We start from the raw sequence: 15,683 nt of genomic DNA, 5'->3' as shown, positions 1-15,683 counted from the left end.
CCCCCCCCCCCCCCCCCCCCCCCCCCGCCACTCTTCACCTGCTCATGTGTGCGCTCGCTCACTCTCTCTAAAAAAAATCTTAAAAGGAAAGAAAAAGTGATAGGGAAGCTGATACAGTCTTTAGGAGGTAGCATCAAATCTTTAAGCATGGGCCCTGGGCCTAAGTATGCGCCAGAGCTCCTTAAGTGATACTAATATGTGGCTGGGGTGGACAACCATTGTTTTATATGCATTCTCTTGTTTACATCTTTTAAGATAGCCCTGTGAAGTTGGGTCTGCCCTGTTACTTCATTCTTTAAAGGGCATTGGTGCTGGTACTTTGTCGATTTTTCCAAAGGTGTCAGCTATATCACGACTGCCACCTGGCTGACAATGATTGTAAGATACAGTTAATTGTGAGAAGCAGCTCAATTTTAGAAATATTCAAATGTGAAAAAAATATGCATCATAAGATCAGTAAAATTAAGGTATCCTCTCCATGCTGATAAACGAAGCATTTACTATATGTCAAGCTTTTATCTAAACACATTATTTAACAAGTAATTCATTTAATCCTCACCACACCCTTATAGGAGTATTTATGCGCACTGTACAGTTGAGAACAGAGTCACAGAGACTAGGCTACAGTCTCTGAACCCAAGCAATCATAATTACTATGCCCCACTATCAAGATGAGGTCTGGCACCATTCTGAATAGTGTGGTCAGTTCCTTTAGCAGAGAGGCATGAGATGCTCAAGAAAATAAATGTGTCGGGAAAGATACATATAGAAGTCTGCAGACCCCAGATTGACGCAGACTCTTGGGAATCTCCTCGTGGAATCTAACTTTGATCAAGTAACCAAGAGTGAAGGTGACCGGTCTCCTAGTGGCTAGGAGTGGGGCTGAATGACTCGGTTTTTCTTCCCGATGGGCCGATGTGTTTACAAATGGGTAAAACTTCCAGGTTCTTCCCAACCATGTGGCTGTTATTGTTTGATAAAGGAGCCTTAAGAAACAGGCTTTTTTTTTTTTTTTTTTTTTTAATGAGACAGATTTTTAACATCTCTGTCTTCCTCTAGATGGATGGAGAGGGGTTGCTTAATGAGGAATTGCCAAATTGCTGGGAGTGTCCAAAGTGCTACCAGGAGGACAACTCAGAGAAAGCCCAGGTAAGGAAGCTTTATCCAGACTGCACCGGAGAAGAAAAGAAACGTCCAGCTTAGGGGATGGCTAGAGTCTGTTTGCCTTTGTGTCTTTGTTCGCATGGTTTTTCTGACCGTGGAGATGATTTTGTATTTTGTTTGATAACTTTTTTTCCCCCCTCTTCGGTTAATTATTTGTTTTTCTTTTGTTTGAGTTTCTGTGTTACTGAATATTGTTCCACTTGGGGTCTGCAAATTGCTGAGGTCCTCTTACACTCTGAGACCCTAGAAAAAGGGGCAGCATAGCTAGGCTGTGTGAGGAGGGCAGTGAGGCGAGCACGGTTGCTGCTGAGGAATGAAACTAGAGGGAAGGCAGTGACCTGAGGCAGCTAGTAAATACAGTGGTGTGCCGGAGTTTCCAGTTAAGCGGGCTCACATTTTTGTCCTCTTCACCTTTATGGCCCTACAGAAAACCCTACCCTTGTGCCCTACACAGGCAGCCCCTCCCTGCAAGGGGACCAGTGCCATGACCTTGGTCCTGAGTAGCTGACATTGCTGGCCTGATGGGTAATACCAAAGGGCCAAGAGGACTCTGGTTGATCAGGCCAGGAGGAATAAGACCTGTTGAGACAGAGGAGGCAGCTGGCCTAGTGGCAGCCATCCAGGCCCAGTGGTCTCCTCCAGGCGCATTGCACTGGAGTAGGGACAAGTTTCCTGGTCTGTCTGTTTCTTCCCACTTGGGTACTGAGGTGACTGAATTTTCATTCTATATATCTTTGAAGGGCAGGGATTTCTAGAGTGGACTAGTGCTGAAGTTCTCCTTATCCCAAGTTCTTAAACTAGGGGTTCTTAAACATTTTCTCTTCACTGACGACAGTGGAGGCAGTAGTGGTGGTGTTTGCCTCCCTGCCACAGCAGGTAGGGGGACAGATGCCTCATTTTATCTTTTTTAAGTTTATTTATTTTGAGAGAGAGGGAGAGAGCACATGTGTGCACACAAGTTGGAGAGGGGCAGGGGGTGGGGGGGAGGGAGAGAATCCCCAGCAGACTCCGTGCTGTGAACACAGAGCCTGACGCAGGGCCCGAACCCACGAACCATGAGATCATGACCTGAACCGAAACCAAGAGTCAGATGCTTGACTGACTGAGCCACCCGGGTGCCCCAGGTGGCTGTACGTTAGTATTGCCTTCTTGCATTGTAAAAGCCAAAAGCCAGCACCCACAAGGTAGTCATTCTCTTCCAACCACGGTGCCCTATGAATGTAGAGGAAAGGGAGCAGGCTTGTTGCTGAGGGACAGAAACCATCTCCTTGAGGAAAATGTGAACCACTGCTCACTGATCCCTAGTGGAACACTGGTGCAGCCTCATCACGGCAGCGTCATGGTGGCCCCAGAGGGAGACAAGTGGCGTAGGATGAGGTCGTGGACCTTTATGGAATGTCAGCTTCACTGAACCAAAATTCCTCTTTTTCATCCAGAGTAGATTCCTTTGGAGCAGTGTGGTTCCTCAGAGGTTCTCATTCTCTGCTTTATATTCCATGCAGTTGGTCTCTAAGGGTAGGGTAGGGTGCTGAGTGGAAGAAGCAGCCTGGTGGAGTCCAGCTCAGACACCAGTGGAGCTAAAAGTGGTGTTTACTTCTGTCAGATTCTGCGTTCTAGTTTAAATGGTATATGTAGACTGCTTTTCTTCTACCACAGGCATCTCTCTTCTATCAAAAGCATCTCCTGGGTGAAGGAGTTAAATTAGAGATAGAACTAAAAACGGTCAGATTGCATAGGGGTAAAGTTGTGGCCTCTTTAAAGCATGTCTTTATCCAGAGAATTATAATCCAGAAATTGGGGCAAGAGATGAATAAGGTGGGCTGTGGAATCGTGCAGCCCAAATTTGGATCTCACTCCTCTATACTTGAACACAGACCTTTTTGTCACAGGTAGATTTCCCAAGTGACCTATTTTAAGGGTTTTGTTCTGTAATCAGCTTTCTCAGCACAGACTTGAGCTCGGTTGCTGATCCAGGCAGATTGCAGACTAGACTCTGAGGAGGTGACCACCCTGTAGCATGCAGGTACCCCTTTCCCCATAGACGAGCGGTGATCTGTCTTTTCTCTAGTCTCCTGAGAGCAGTAGTGAGGCTCACCCCGTAAATGTAGAGGGTTTTGGAGAAAGCACTGATGTGGCTTTTTGGGGGCCTGTTTTGCAGAAGCGGAAAATGGAAGAGAGCGATGAAGAATCCGTGCAAGCCAAAGTCCTGCGGCCCCTGCGGAGCTGCGACGAGCCCCTCACGCCCCCGCCTCACTCACCCACTTCTATGCTACAGCTCATCCATGACCCGGTTTCCCCTCGGGGTATGGTGACTCGGTCATCCCCTGGGGCTGGCCCCAGCGACCACCACAGTGCCAGCCGGGATGAGCGCTTCAAACGGCGGCAGTTGCTGCGGCTGCAGGCCACAGAGCGCACCATGGTACGGGAAAAGGAGAACAATCCCAGCGGCAAAAAGGAGCTGTCTGAAGTTGAGAAAGCCAAGATCCGGGGATCGTACCTCACTGTCACGCTACAGAGGCCCACCAAAGAGCTCCACGGGACATCCATTGTGCCCAAGCTGCAGGCCATCACGGCCTCCTCTGCCAACCTTCGCCATTCCCCCCGCGTGCTAGTACAGCACTGCCCAGCCCGAACCCCCCAGCGTGGGGATGAGGAGGGGCTGGGGGGAGAGGAGGAGGAAGAGGAGGAGGAGGAGGAGGAAGATGACAGTGCAGAGGAGGGGGGTGCAGCCAGGCTGAATGGCCGGGGCAGTTGGGCTCAGGATGGAGACGAAAGCTGGATGCAGCGGGAGGTCTGGATGTCTGTCTTCCGCTACCTCAGCCGCAGAGAACTTTGTGAATGTATGCGAGTGTGCAAGACGTGGTATAAATGGTGAGCAGGGATACAGGGATCAGGAATAGGGGTATGGGAGCAGGTGGCAGGTTTTCCATAAGAGAACTGCATGCGTCCTGGCATCTGGAGGCTTGCTGGGTCTTAAAGGATTGAATCCACTCTGTCTGTTCCCTAGACAGTGGGTCCTGTTATATTTGTGGCCAGTCGTGCCTATAGGTGTGGCCCTTCAGGGGAATGTGGCCCTTTGCTTCCTCTCCCTGCTCCGACCTTTCCCATCTCTCTTTTTACTGAACATATGAAACTGATCTGGGGGATGGATTTATATAGTTTGTGCTGAAACTTCAGTCCACGGAGCTGCGACAGTTTTCCCCCTCAAGTAAGCTGCACTCATCACCCATCTGTTGAGAGCCTGTGATGATGTGATAGTCACTGTTATTGGTGACACACATGACTGCTTTTAAGCCCCTGCCTCAATTACCTCTCCATCTAATGAAAGGGGTGGACATGCTTTTCAAAAAATTTGCATGTTTCCACAGTTTTCCAGTTGTTTGTTCTTATCCCAATAAGACCTACCATTTCTTCTCAAAAGGGTGATGCTTGGACCACTGGCATTACCTGGGGTCATGTTAGAAACGCAGATTCTCAGGGTCCGTTTCAATATGGCCTGAGTCAGAGCTTTGGGGGTGGAGCCAAGCAAACTGTTTTTAACACTTTTTCCAGGGGCTTCTGATACACTGCTCTATCATAAGCAGCTTGTTTCTGCCATAGAAGTCTTATGTGCCACTGGTGAAATATTTTCAGTCTTTAAATAAAGACCTCATTCTTTACAAACACTAGTTTTATTTCCCAAATCTGAATTAATATGTGATCTACCCAAATTCTCCTAATATTTTCTCTTTGTAGAGCTAGTGGGCCTGCCTGGCTCTATTCCTCAGTTTCCAGGCTGAGCCACATAAGACTGCCATTATGTGCTGTCTCCCCTTCCCCTGCCAACCAGACTCTGAGCCGGGCTGGGAGGCAGGGGCTGTAAAATATTAAACAGAAGCCTGCATGTTGCAGTGCTATTTGTGGCCTGTGGACTGTAGATTGCAGTGGAAAGGCAGGCCTTTCGCTTTCAGTTCTGGTCTGGGCTGGACCAGAGAATATAAAGATAGCCCTGAGGCAAAAACGCAAGATGGGAAGAAGACTCTCCAGGCCTGATAATAAAGAGCCTCTTTCTGCCTGATACAGTAGTGGGCTCTTTCTAGAGCTTAAAGGAGGACTGACTGTAGATATGCTGAGGAACGCCTGCATCTCAGGCAGCTGGGTATGACTGACAAAGGAGAGAATGAAGGCAAGCCTAAGGCTTCAGGCAGCAGGAAGTCAATTTTTTAAATAATTCCTTATGTACACTTTGGGGAGCCATACCATTTTAATGCACATGAGAGAGTATAGTATACTGTTTGTCATGTGTTCCTAACCACTGCGCTGTATTCCCAGCCCTTCCAAAATAAATCAGTGAACTGGTCAAGTTGCCTACTACTTAACCTGTAGGGCTGCCATAGAGGACAGGCCCTTTTGTCTGAGGATTAAAAAAACAAAAACAAACAAAAAAAAAACCCAGCAGGGCATGATCCTTGTCTGCTTATAGAAGAACCTGGGGAGGGTGACACTCCAGGTGCTCTGTGTTTTCTAGAAGCCTGCAGTACCCTTTGATGGGAGCTCCTCTGACAAGGAGTATCACATTGACGGCTAGTGTTCTCTCCTTCTGTCACAGGTGCTGCGACAAGAGACTTTGGACAAAAATTGACTTGAGTAGGTGTAAGGCTATTGTACCCCAGGCCCTCAGTGGCATCATCAAGAGGCAACCAGTTAGCCTGGACCTCAGTTGGACCAACATCTCCAAAAAACAACTGACGTGGCTCGTCAATAGACTGCCAGGTGAGCAGGCAGGGAAAGCTGAGTTACAGGCAGTGCTTAAAACTGCTTTAGGGCAATTTAGGGCAACAGTCCCATTCCATTGTTGTCTTTCTGCTTAACAAGGGAATTCACCCAGGGCCACCTTAACTGCCAGTCCCCAGGCGGCACCCCAGACTAGCTGGACTAGCCAATCATTGCCCCGGACAATGAAGAGAATGGGTCTTCTCAACACAACCACTGAAGAGATTTGAGTAAGATGTTGCCATGATCAGCCCCTTAGAATGCTTTGTTCCCCTCAGCATTTTGAGGTCTTGGGAAGACAGTGTCTCGCATACTACATTGCTCCTGTAGGAACTAAGTAATTGGTTTTACCACCAAAGCTAGAAGATGTCATATAGGAGACCATAGGAATTTTTGAACTGGATTTCTAGACTGAGAATCCGTTTTACCGTGGTCACATCAGCTCGTCGTTGAGGCTTTGGATGTGCTGATAGAGTATACGATTGCATGTCTGTTTCTTCCCGCTGCAGGACTGAAAGACCTCCTCCTAGCGGGCTGTTCCTGGTCTGCAGTCTCTGCCCTCAGCACCTCCAGCTGCCCCCTTCTCAGGACCCTTGATCTTCGGTGGGCAGTGGGAATCAAGGACCCTCAAATTCGGGACTTGCTGACTCCACCGGCTGATAAACCAGGTGTGCTCTGGGCCTGACTTCTCTGTGGTCACCTGAGGGTAGCTTTGTCTTTCGACAGACTTTGTCCTCAGAAACTAAAAAAGTGTTACAAATGATGCTGTGGATGAGTGCAAATGGAGAACAGAGCAATGGACTCAAGGTTAGCTATTTACAGCCAGTTACCTGCCTGCAGATAAAGGAGGGACTACTCCGTCTCGGGGGTATTGGAGTTTGGGGCCCAGAGAGTATAATCCTGAGGAAGGCCGGGAAGGCTTCATGGTTGAGGTGGAACATTGAAAGCTGTTTGCATTATGGTCTAAAAAAGTGTGGGAGTGTGGAAAGGGGTGGAGCATTCCACACATACCCTTTTGCTCTATAAGTGAGGCATAATCTAGCAGCTGGGAAGAAAGAAAACGTGTCTGGTTTCCTAGAAACTGCCCCCACACACTGCTCACTACAGGCAGGGCTGGGTGTGGGCAGTTCGCTCAACCGCTGCAAGAAGGCCTGGCCAGGAAGGAGCTGAAGCTGCCTGAGGCTTTGGAGCTGGACCAGAGTTAAGAGTTTTGACCTAGGTTCTTTTCTGTGCAGGTCAGGACAATCGCAGCAAGCTCCGGAACATGACTGACTTCCGGCTGGCAGGCCTTGACATCACAGACGCCACACTTCGCCTCATCATTCGCCACATGCCCCTCCTTTCTCGACTCGACCTCAGTCACTGCAGCCACCTGACAGATCAGTCCTCCAATCTGCTCACCGCTGTCGGGTCTTCCACTCGCTACTCCCTCACAGAGCTCAACATGGCAGGTATGCTGCTGTGATGTTTCATGACAGACGGTACCCCGTGCCTCCTGGAGGGCCCAGCCCTCCCTGGAACTTGACCAGTAAAACAATGAAATTGGGTCTGTTGACCGAACTGTGTTAACTCGTTTCCTCACACCTGAACAAGGACATTGATTTCTCGCTCTCTGTTTTAACCGATGGGGGTGGAGGCCCAAGTAGTTGTCAGATGCCTAAGGTCATGGCCAACTGCCAGCCACAGCCTGGTCAGCTTTGCAGTGCAGGGAGTGAGGCATCGGGGGGCACTTCCCGTCTCTGAGCCAGGTAGTTACAAGATACAGAGGGCTTTTGCCGAGCATTTTAAAGGAAAGAGCTGGGGAATCGAGTGGCAGAGTCAGGCGCCTGTGGCAGTATGTACCCAGCATCGTCCTCGTTGTCACTTTCCCCACAGGTTGCAATAAATTGACAGACCAGACCCTGATCTACCTACGGCGCATCGCCAATGTCACCTTGATTGACCTTCGAGGATGTAAGCAGATCACTCGAAAAGCCTGCGAGCACTTCATCTCAGACTTGTCCATCAACAGTCTCTACTGCCTGTCTGACGAGAAGCTGATACAGAAGATCAGCTAAAACACACACAGCCCAGACTGAACAGGAAACCGATCTTCCCCTGACTCCCCAGCCAGGAGAGCCTCTCTCCCCGACCCTGCACGGGCTCTGAGGCCAGCGTCACACTCCCTCTCTGCTCTCCTGTCCCTTGAGCCCTTTCCCTACAGGCTGGGCAGAGAGGGTGGTAGACACCAGGCTTACCTGCCTGCTCCTCTCCCTCCTAAGGAGAAAGGAGTAGCAAGCAAATTGATCCGAATCCGAGGGGAAAGCACAGGCTCTGTGCTGTCAAGGTGCCTGCTCGCTTGCTCGCCTGCCCGCCCGCCCGCTCACTCACCGGCCAGGAGGCCAGGCTCTCAGTTTGGGGTGTCTGTGCAGCCGTCATCTGTGCTGGGCCCTGGGGTCCTTCTCCCCATCCGTGGTCCCCAGCCGTGCCTGGTTCTGAGCAAATTTCCAGGGAAGAAAGCGGCCCTGTCTCCATGGCCAGGTTCTCCTTGTGGTGTCCAGTGCGTGTCTCTCCTCTACCACACTCTCCCCGCGTATGCAGGAGGGGCCGGCAGCAGCCCCGGGAAGGCTAGACCCGTGCCGATCATACTGGTGCTGTTGAGGTGTCTAAAACCTCTCATCCGTGTCCACGCTCTCCCCCTCCCTGTAGCTTGATCCTGTCCGATGCTCGTGGTGGTTCACGTAATGAGGTTACCCCACCCCAGACTTGCCCGCTAGTCTCTACGAGGTCCTTGTTGCACTTATTGGGGTTGAAGCTCTTCAGAGGAGCCGGAACTGTGTACCCCAGGGACACCCCCATTTTATTGCTTCCTAGGCAGATTCTGAGACAGGCACCATCTCCTTGTTCCCCTCCCTCGTTAGCCTCCCACTGCCCTTTCCACATGTTCCTCCTTCCTGCCTGGACAGGACTTTCCCAGGATGCGTGTCCTCAGAGGGAGCAGCCGATATCCCCCGGCTGGGGAGAGCAGAGAGCTGGGCTCGGTCCCACCTGCCTCCCAGCAGGCTCTGGGTCTCCAGTGGGTGTAGCCCCCAGAGCCCAGGCCTGTGTTTAGCCCCAGTGGCTCACTGATCTGGCACCTTGTGGGGGGGAGGGGGGTCCTGCTTTGAAGCCAGTCACCTGCCCTCTGCCTGCAGCCGTGGAAGGGGGTGTGCATGTGCCTCTGTGTGTGTGGCTGAGTGTATTACACGTGTGTGTGGAGGGAGGGAGGGAGGGGAGCATGGTGTCTCCCACCCCACCGCCCTGTGTTGAGCCCCATCAGCTGCCCCCTTTTACTTTGCATTGAACGGCCTGTCCAAAGATCCTCTCTCTAGGGCAGCAGAGAGCTTTTTGCACTTTAAAAAAAAAAAAAAGGAAAGAAAGGTCGGAATTTCTTTTGGGTCAATATTTAAGTGTGTGAGGAGATGCTCAATAGCAGCAGCCTGTGGCAAGAGCTTATAAAGGACGGATGCGGATTTGCACTCTGCTCCCCACCTGTGAGGATAGCGATAGCACAACCTTGCCCCGCCTTCTCGTCCTCCGGCCCCTCCCTTCCTGGCCCCTTTCCTGCAGCCCAGCCTCAGGCTCGCCTCCTCCCAAAACCCTCCGGGGGGAGGAAACCCTACAGGGGAGGGGGAGGGGACGGAGCCCAGGCCCCGGGGGTCTGAAACGTGAGCCACCTTGAGGAGAGACGCCAACTGCACACTCGCCACTTCCAAAGCAATAGAGGCAGAGGGGCCCCCTCTTTGCCACCTAGCCCAGCTTTGACCCTGGCATTGACTGGCCTCCTGAGAGAAAACTGGGTCCTGGTAAGGGGTGGCATTGTGTCTGTTTCTTCCAATCTGCTGATTCTCTTGGCTGCTCCTTAAAAGCAGCAGTCTGCTCCCACGACCCTCTGCCCCTTCCATCGGTCTCCAGGCCCCAGTAACCTGGGGCTGAAACTTTGAGGAAATGCCAGTGACTTATTCCAGAGTGCCTCAGTTAGGGGAACTTCTCTGTAAAGAACCCTGGGTATTGAGCAAAAACCTTATTAATATTATTGTTAATGACCTATAATTGGAAGCTTCCTGCCTTTTTTTGGTTGCTCCTGTGGAAAGTACTGAAAAGATTGTTTTGTTTTGTTGTCTTTTTATAAAAGGGGAGGTGGAGAGACCCCCTCAGAGCAGGGATTGTGCCGGGAGAGTGCCTCTGACTTTGGGACATTTCATCCACAGAAATTTCCAAGCTGATGGTTTGGGTTTTTTGGGGTTTTGGTTTTAATTTTGGTTTGTTTTTGGTTTGGAAAAACAAGCATTTTTACCGTGCACGTAAATTGGTCAGCAGGAAAGGGAGCCCAGGAGTGGCAGCAGTTGGACCTATGCCCTTGCCGGGTTTCCTTTATCTCTGGGACTGGAAGGGGGGAAACGGTTTTTAGAGGTGAGGGTTGGTCCGTGTGGAGGACAGAAATGTCTCTGGGGACAGAGGATCCCGGGAGTCCCATCGCATTTCCTGCAATCTGCTCTGAGATGTGGCCTTGCCAGGAGAGCCTGCCCTCCTCAGACCGCAGGGCCAGACACCCCGCCTCCATCTTTCCGAGCACCGGGGCGAAAAACCACAAAGGAAAGGAAGAAAATTTATATATATATAATATAAAATCACTTGGTGATTAAAAAAATAACTGCTCCATAAATAAAACTCCTAAAGTCACTATGTTTAAAGGGTTTGGTTGTGTTTTTTTGTTTTTCGGAGAAATATTGTAAATATATATTTTTTGTTGCTGATTTAGAGTCAATCTCCAATGTTGTGCTAAAAAATTTAAATTAAATGTAAGCATTAAGGGGGCAAGTCCTGCTATCTCATTTGACACATGGGGGTTATTTTGGGCCAGGGAAGGAGGGAACCTAGTTGGACTTTTGTTTTCTAAACGTTCTCCACTATTGGTTTTAGAAAGAGCAAGGACCTCTTTCCTCTGACACGTGGGAATGGGAGATATTTGTGTAATAAAATTTTTAAAAGACAAAAAAAGAAATAGACTCCGATGGGAAATATTTTGATTTGGGTTTGGGGGGTTGTTTTTTTTGTTTTTTTTTGGGGGGGGGGTTGTTTTGCTTTTTTAATAAAAAGGTTTTAAAAACAAAAACAAAACCAAAACCTTTTCTGCCTTGGTGTGTGTGTGCGTGAAAGAGAAGGTCGTGCAGGCTCTGGTGCTGGAGGCCAAGGTTGCCTGCTTCATTCCTCTGAGCAGAAGCAGCAGAACTGCTATGCGCCTGTAGTACTTGCCTTTTTCTTTTTTTTCTTCTATGACAGCATTACTTGCTTCTAGAAACACCATGATACTTTACTTCATCAAGGTGAACTTTCTGATGGATGTGAAAATGTTAAGTGTGATTACCTGATCCCCTGCAGTCCCCCTTCCTCTCCCACAGTGCTGTCCTGAGAAGGCCTGGGGATTTCTAATCTTGCCATCTCTGGAGATTCGAGGCCAACCTCCATCCACTAAAGCTGCAGAACAGGCCCTTCGACACTGCCTGCTCAAGGTCACCGAGCAAGGTCTGGGCCAGACAGGCTCCAGTCAGCATTTGTCCCACTGCATCCTGCTCCTTCTCATCACTTGGCTTGTTGAGTACGAGCTCGCGGCCTTTAGCCAGTGTGCCAGGTGCTGCCAGCCGACTGCCTCCTCGCCCCGATTGTGGCATCTCAGGAGAGCTGAACCCCCATCTGGGAAGTCCTTCCTCCCACCACTATCTTCAAGGGAGTGGGGAGTCCCTGCCCATCCTATTCCCAAGCTGACAGTTAATGACCATCTACAATTCTGCACATTCTAGAAAAGGACAGGGTCTTGGACAAGGAGCTGATTTCATGTCGGTTTCCTGAGGACGGATATGGATGTGGCCATGTTTGGATGTTGCCAGAGCCGGGGGAGGAACGGTGTCAGTTTTGCGTCCTAGCCATCTCAGAAACCCATCTGCCTCTCGCTTATCTCATCTCTGCCACCCTACTCAAAGCCACCATTGTCTGGAACCTTGACCACAGCATGAGCCTCCCAGCCTCCACTCCAACCCCTGTCCTCCACGTTGCAGCCAGAACATTTTCCTTAAAAGACCGATTTGACTACTTTGATTAAAACCCATTTAGTGTGTTTCTCAGGATAAAGGCCTCAGTTTCCTCACTCAACATTTGCCCTTCCTTCTCCTCTCCACCCATACCTAACTATTCAGTCCACCCTCCTTGGGCCTTTGCCGTTCCCTCAGCTGGTGCACCTGCCTCAGTTTATCTGCTACTTCCTCTGGGAAGCCACCGTCCCTCCTGTTCAAGACTGGGTCATGTGCTCCCACAGTACCCTACTAGCTTTGGGGATGCAGAGGTCATCTCCCCAGCTAGCCGGGAAGCTCCACGAGGACAGAGAGGAGTCTGCGTTGCTCACATCGTCCACGGTGGCTGGTGCAGAGCTTGGCACCTAATAGGTGACGTTCCCAAGAGCTCGGATCCCCAGAGGCCCATCCCTCCCCGGTGCAGTCCATCCGTTGCCATGTTCTCGAACTTCACTTTTTCCATTACCTCATACATCTTTACCCTTCTTTCACGTGCTAATGCCACTAGCCTCTTCGGGGGGGGGGGGGGTGGCTCTATCCAATATAGCCCGCATTCATCTATGAATTAATCTTCCTCAGATGCACACAAAAAACTTATGTAATCCTCCAGGGTCATATCTAAACTCAGTAAACTCATCCTGCTACTGGCATCTGTAAAATGGGAAGCACCATGGTTGGCACACGGTAGGTGCTTCTAACAGACCTTGAACGACAACTTATGTTTAAAATGTTCTACCCTCTGGGCGCCTGGATGGCTCAGTCAGTTAAGTTTCCAACTCTTGGTTTCCCCTCAGGTCACGATCTCGTGGTTCATGGGGTGGAGCCCCACATCAGGGTCTGCAGACAGCATGGAACCTGCTGAGGATTCTGTCTCCCTCTCTCTCTGCCCCTCCCCTGCTCGCTCGTTCTCTGTCCCAAAAGAATAAACGTTAAAAAAAAAAAAAAAAAAAAGATGTGCTACCCTCACTGCAACTATGAAAATCTTCCTTCGAACATCTCTTCTTCCAGAAGCCCTTCCCATTTCCCCTCCGATCAAAAAGGATTAACCCGGACATTCTGTGCCTTTGGCAGGCAACAAGAGTGTAGTAAAAACAGCTGGCACCTAGTGGGCCTTACTATGTGTTGGCCGCTGTTCTAAGCACTTACACGTAGTTACTCCTATAATCCTCACAGCAAGCGTACCATTATTATCGTCATTTTATTTTTTGTTTAATTTATTTGAGAGAAGAGAGGGCATGCGTGTGTGCACGTGCGCACACTCGAGAGGAGGAGTGGGGGGGGGGGGGCAGAGAGAGAGGGAGAGAGAGAGTCCCAAGCAGGCTCGGCAGTGTCAGCGCAGAGCCCCACGTGGGGCTCAGTCTCAGGAACCATGAGGTCATGAGCTGAGCTGAAATCAAGAGTCGGACGCTTAAACAACTGAGCCGGGTACCCAGGCACCCCTATCCTCATTTTAAAGGTGAGCAACTGGGTTATGGATATTGAACAACTTAGCTGAAGCGTCTTGGCTAATAAAACCAACCTTCAGACTAGCCCGAGTCAGTCCTGTCCACCTAGTTCCCTAGCCTCTCTGTGTACACATGATGCCATTTCATTCTCACACCCCAGCCCAGGGGACAGGTGTCCTCATTCTATGCATGACAAAGCCAAAACTCAAGAGGTGAAGTGAGGGCCCTGGGGTCAGCAGCAAAGCTGGGATGTATGTGAACACTGGGCCAGAGACTACTGCCTTTGCTGCAGCTCTCCCGTGCCCCTCTGAGCATCCACCCCTCTCCCGTGGCTCCTCGAACTCCTTGGGTGGGGGTGGGGGGGGGGCCGGGGGTTAGCCTTAAGTAGCTCAACACACCCTCATCTGTACCAGGAATGGTGGGATAAGGGCATTTACTGAGCGTAATGAAAGGTGGGTGTATGGGAGGGGGAGGCAGGACTGACCCCATGGGTAAGTGACCTACACTGTTACAGGGCCCTGTACTCAGGACCCCCACACTCGGTTCCTCAGTTTAATGTTCTGCCATTGCCATCTTGAATTCTTTTTATAATGTTTATTTTTGAGAGAGAGAGAGAGAGAGAGAGAGAGAGAGAGGATCTGAAGCAGGCTCCTCGCTCACAGCGCAGGGCTCGAACTCACAAACCATGAGATCATGACCCAAGCTGAAGTTGGACACTTAACAGACTGAGCCACCCAGGCGTCCCTTTTTTTTAAAACCTTGAAATCTTTTGTTTTCGAGAGAGAGAGAGAGAGCATGAACAGGGGAGGAGCAGAGAGAGAGGGAGACACAGAATCCGAAGCAGACTTCAGGCTCTAGGCTGTCAGCACAGAGCCCGACATGGGGCTCCAACCCATGACCCGTGAGATCACGACCTGAGCCGAAGTTGGACGCTTAACCGACTGAGCGTCCCTTTTTCTTTCTTTCTTCCTTCCTTCCTTTCCCTACTTTCTTCTTTCTTTCTTTCTTTCTCTTTCTCTCTCCCTTTTTCATTCTTTCTCCCTTTCTTTCTCTTTCTCTCTCCCATTTTCCTTCCTTCCTTCTTTCTTCCTTCCTTTCTTTCTATCTTGAAATCTTAATAATTTTTAAACAAGGGGCCCCGCATTTCATTTGCACTATAGGTACAGGTATATAGCTAGTCAGGGGGCGGAGGAGGAGGAACAATCCTAGCTCTCCTCCTCCATCCCAGGCCAGTTCTGTGCTAAGTGCCATTGGGGAGGCAACAGAGTAGGCCTGGCAGTTGCTGGCTGGGGAGACCCGTCCTACCTCCACCTTTCCAGGTACCCAGGCCTGGAAGGAAAAGCTCAGAGCTGACACCCTAGTGGGCAGGAAAGTGAGAGCAGGCACCTGAGTTTGCTCTCAGCCTAGTGCTGTGACCCAGTTTCTGCCTCTGCCAAATAGCCATTCCAGAGAGTTACAGCGGACAGGAAGGTCCAGCTGCCGTCCCCCCCCCCGAGTGTGTCATGAGAGTGCGAAGATGGCAAAACAGAAGGAACAGAAGCAGAAAGAGACACAGAGGGAAAACACCCCCAAATGATCCAGAAAAGGAAAGGCAGAGAAAGAGGGAGAGAAAGGGAAAGGGAAGAAAAGAAATGAGAGAAAAGAGGCCACAGAGGATGCCTAGAGGGAGATCCAAGTGAGGTCCAAATACTCCACATGTGACAATGACCACTCAGCAAGCCATTTCCCCGAGCGCACCACTGCACGCACTGCAACTTCGTTAATCCTCAAAGCAATCCCGTGAGGTCAGGCTGGGAGGGCAAGGCTCAGAGACGTTAAGTAACTGGCCTGGGGCACCCGGCCAGGGCACTACGAGGTGACACTAGCATTCGACCCCAAGTCTTTTCCACACACATCCTCCCTTTCCCGGACACCGCAAGTCCCGCTGGCCACAGCGTGGAGATGACGGGGGTCAGCGTGGCCGCGCTTCGGACACTTACACGCGGGCCAGACGCGTCCAGGGACAAACGCGCTCGGCGCGATCACGGCGTGCTTCAGCGCCAGGAGGAGCAGGGGACGCCGGCGCGCACGCGCGCTAGAGAAGGACGGGTGCGCGGCGCCGCCGAGGCCGGGGAGGGGCGGGGCCACGGGGCAGGCGGGGCGGGGCCACAGGCGGGGGCGGGGCCCCAAGCCGGGCCGCGGCCCGGCCCACAGGCCGGGGCGGGGCGGGCACCCGCCCTTCTCTAGCGCGCGTGCG

At 51.0% G+C, this 15,683-nt stretch overlaps 1 protein-coding gene across 4 annotated transcripts in view; it reads left to right on the top strand.

Moving 5' to 3' along the window:
- KDM2A (lysine demethylase 2A) overlaps positions 1–10,617 on the top strand; it is a 112,585-nt gene extending 101,968 nt beyond the window's left edge. For all 4 annotated transcript variants that reach the window (XM_049615739.1, XM_049615764.1, XM_049615748.1 and 1 more), the window contains 6 exons: positions 1,060–1,149; positions 3,323–4,035; positions 5,753–5,916; positions 6,426–6,584; positions 7,152–7,367; positions 7,792–10,617. In XM_049615739.1, the coding sequence (XP_049471696.1) occupies positions 1,060–1,149; positions 3,323–4,035; positions 5,753–5,916; positions 6,426–6,584; positions 7,152–7,367; positions 7,792–7,973 (1,524 nt within the window). In that variant the 3' untranslated portion in view covers positions 7,974–10,617. The remainder of the gene's footprint in view (positions 1–1,059; positions 1,150–3,322; positions 4,036–5,752; positions 5,917–6,425; positions 6,585–7,151; positions 7,368–7,791) is intronic.
- Positions 10,618–15,683: the final 5,066 nt, after the last annotated feature.

This window comes from Panthera uncia, chromosome D1, assembly GCF_023721935.1.
Source record: "Panthera uncia isolate 11264 chromosome D1, Puncia_PCG_1.0, whole genome shotgun sequence".
NCBI classification, from domain to species: Eukaryota; Metazoa; Chordata; class Mammalia; order Carnivora; family Felidae; genus Panthera; species Panthera uncia.
This window is presented reverse-complemented; position numbering and strand designations above follow the sequence as displayed.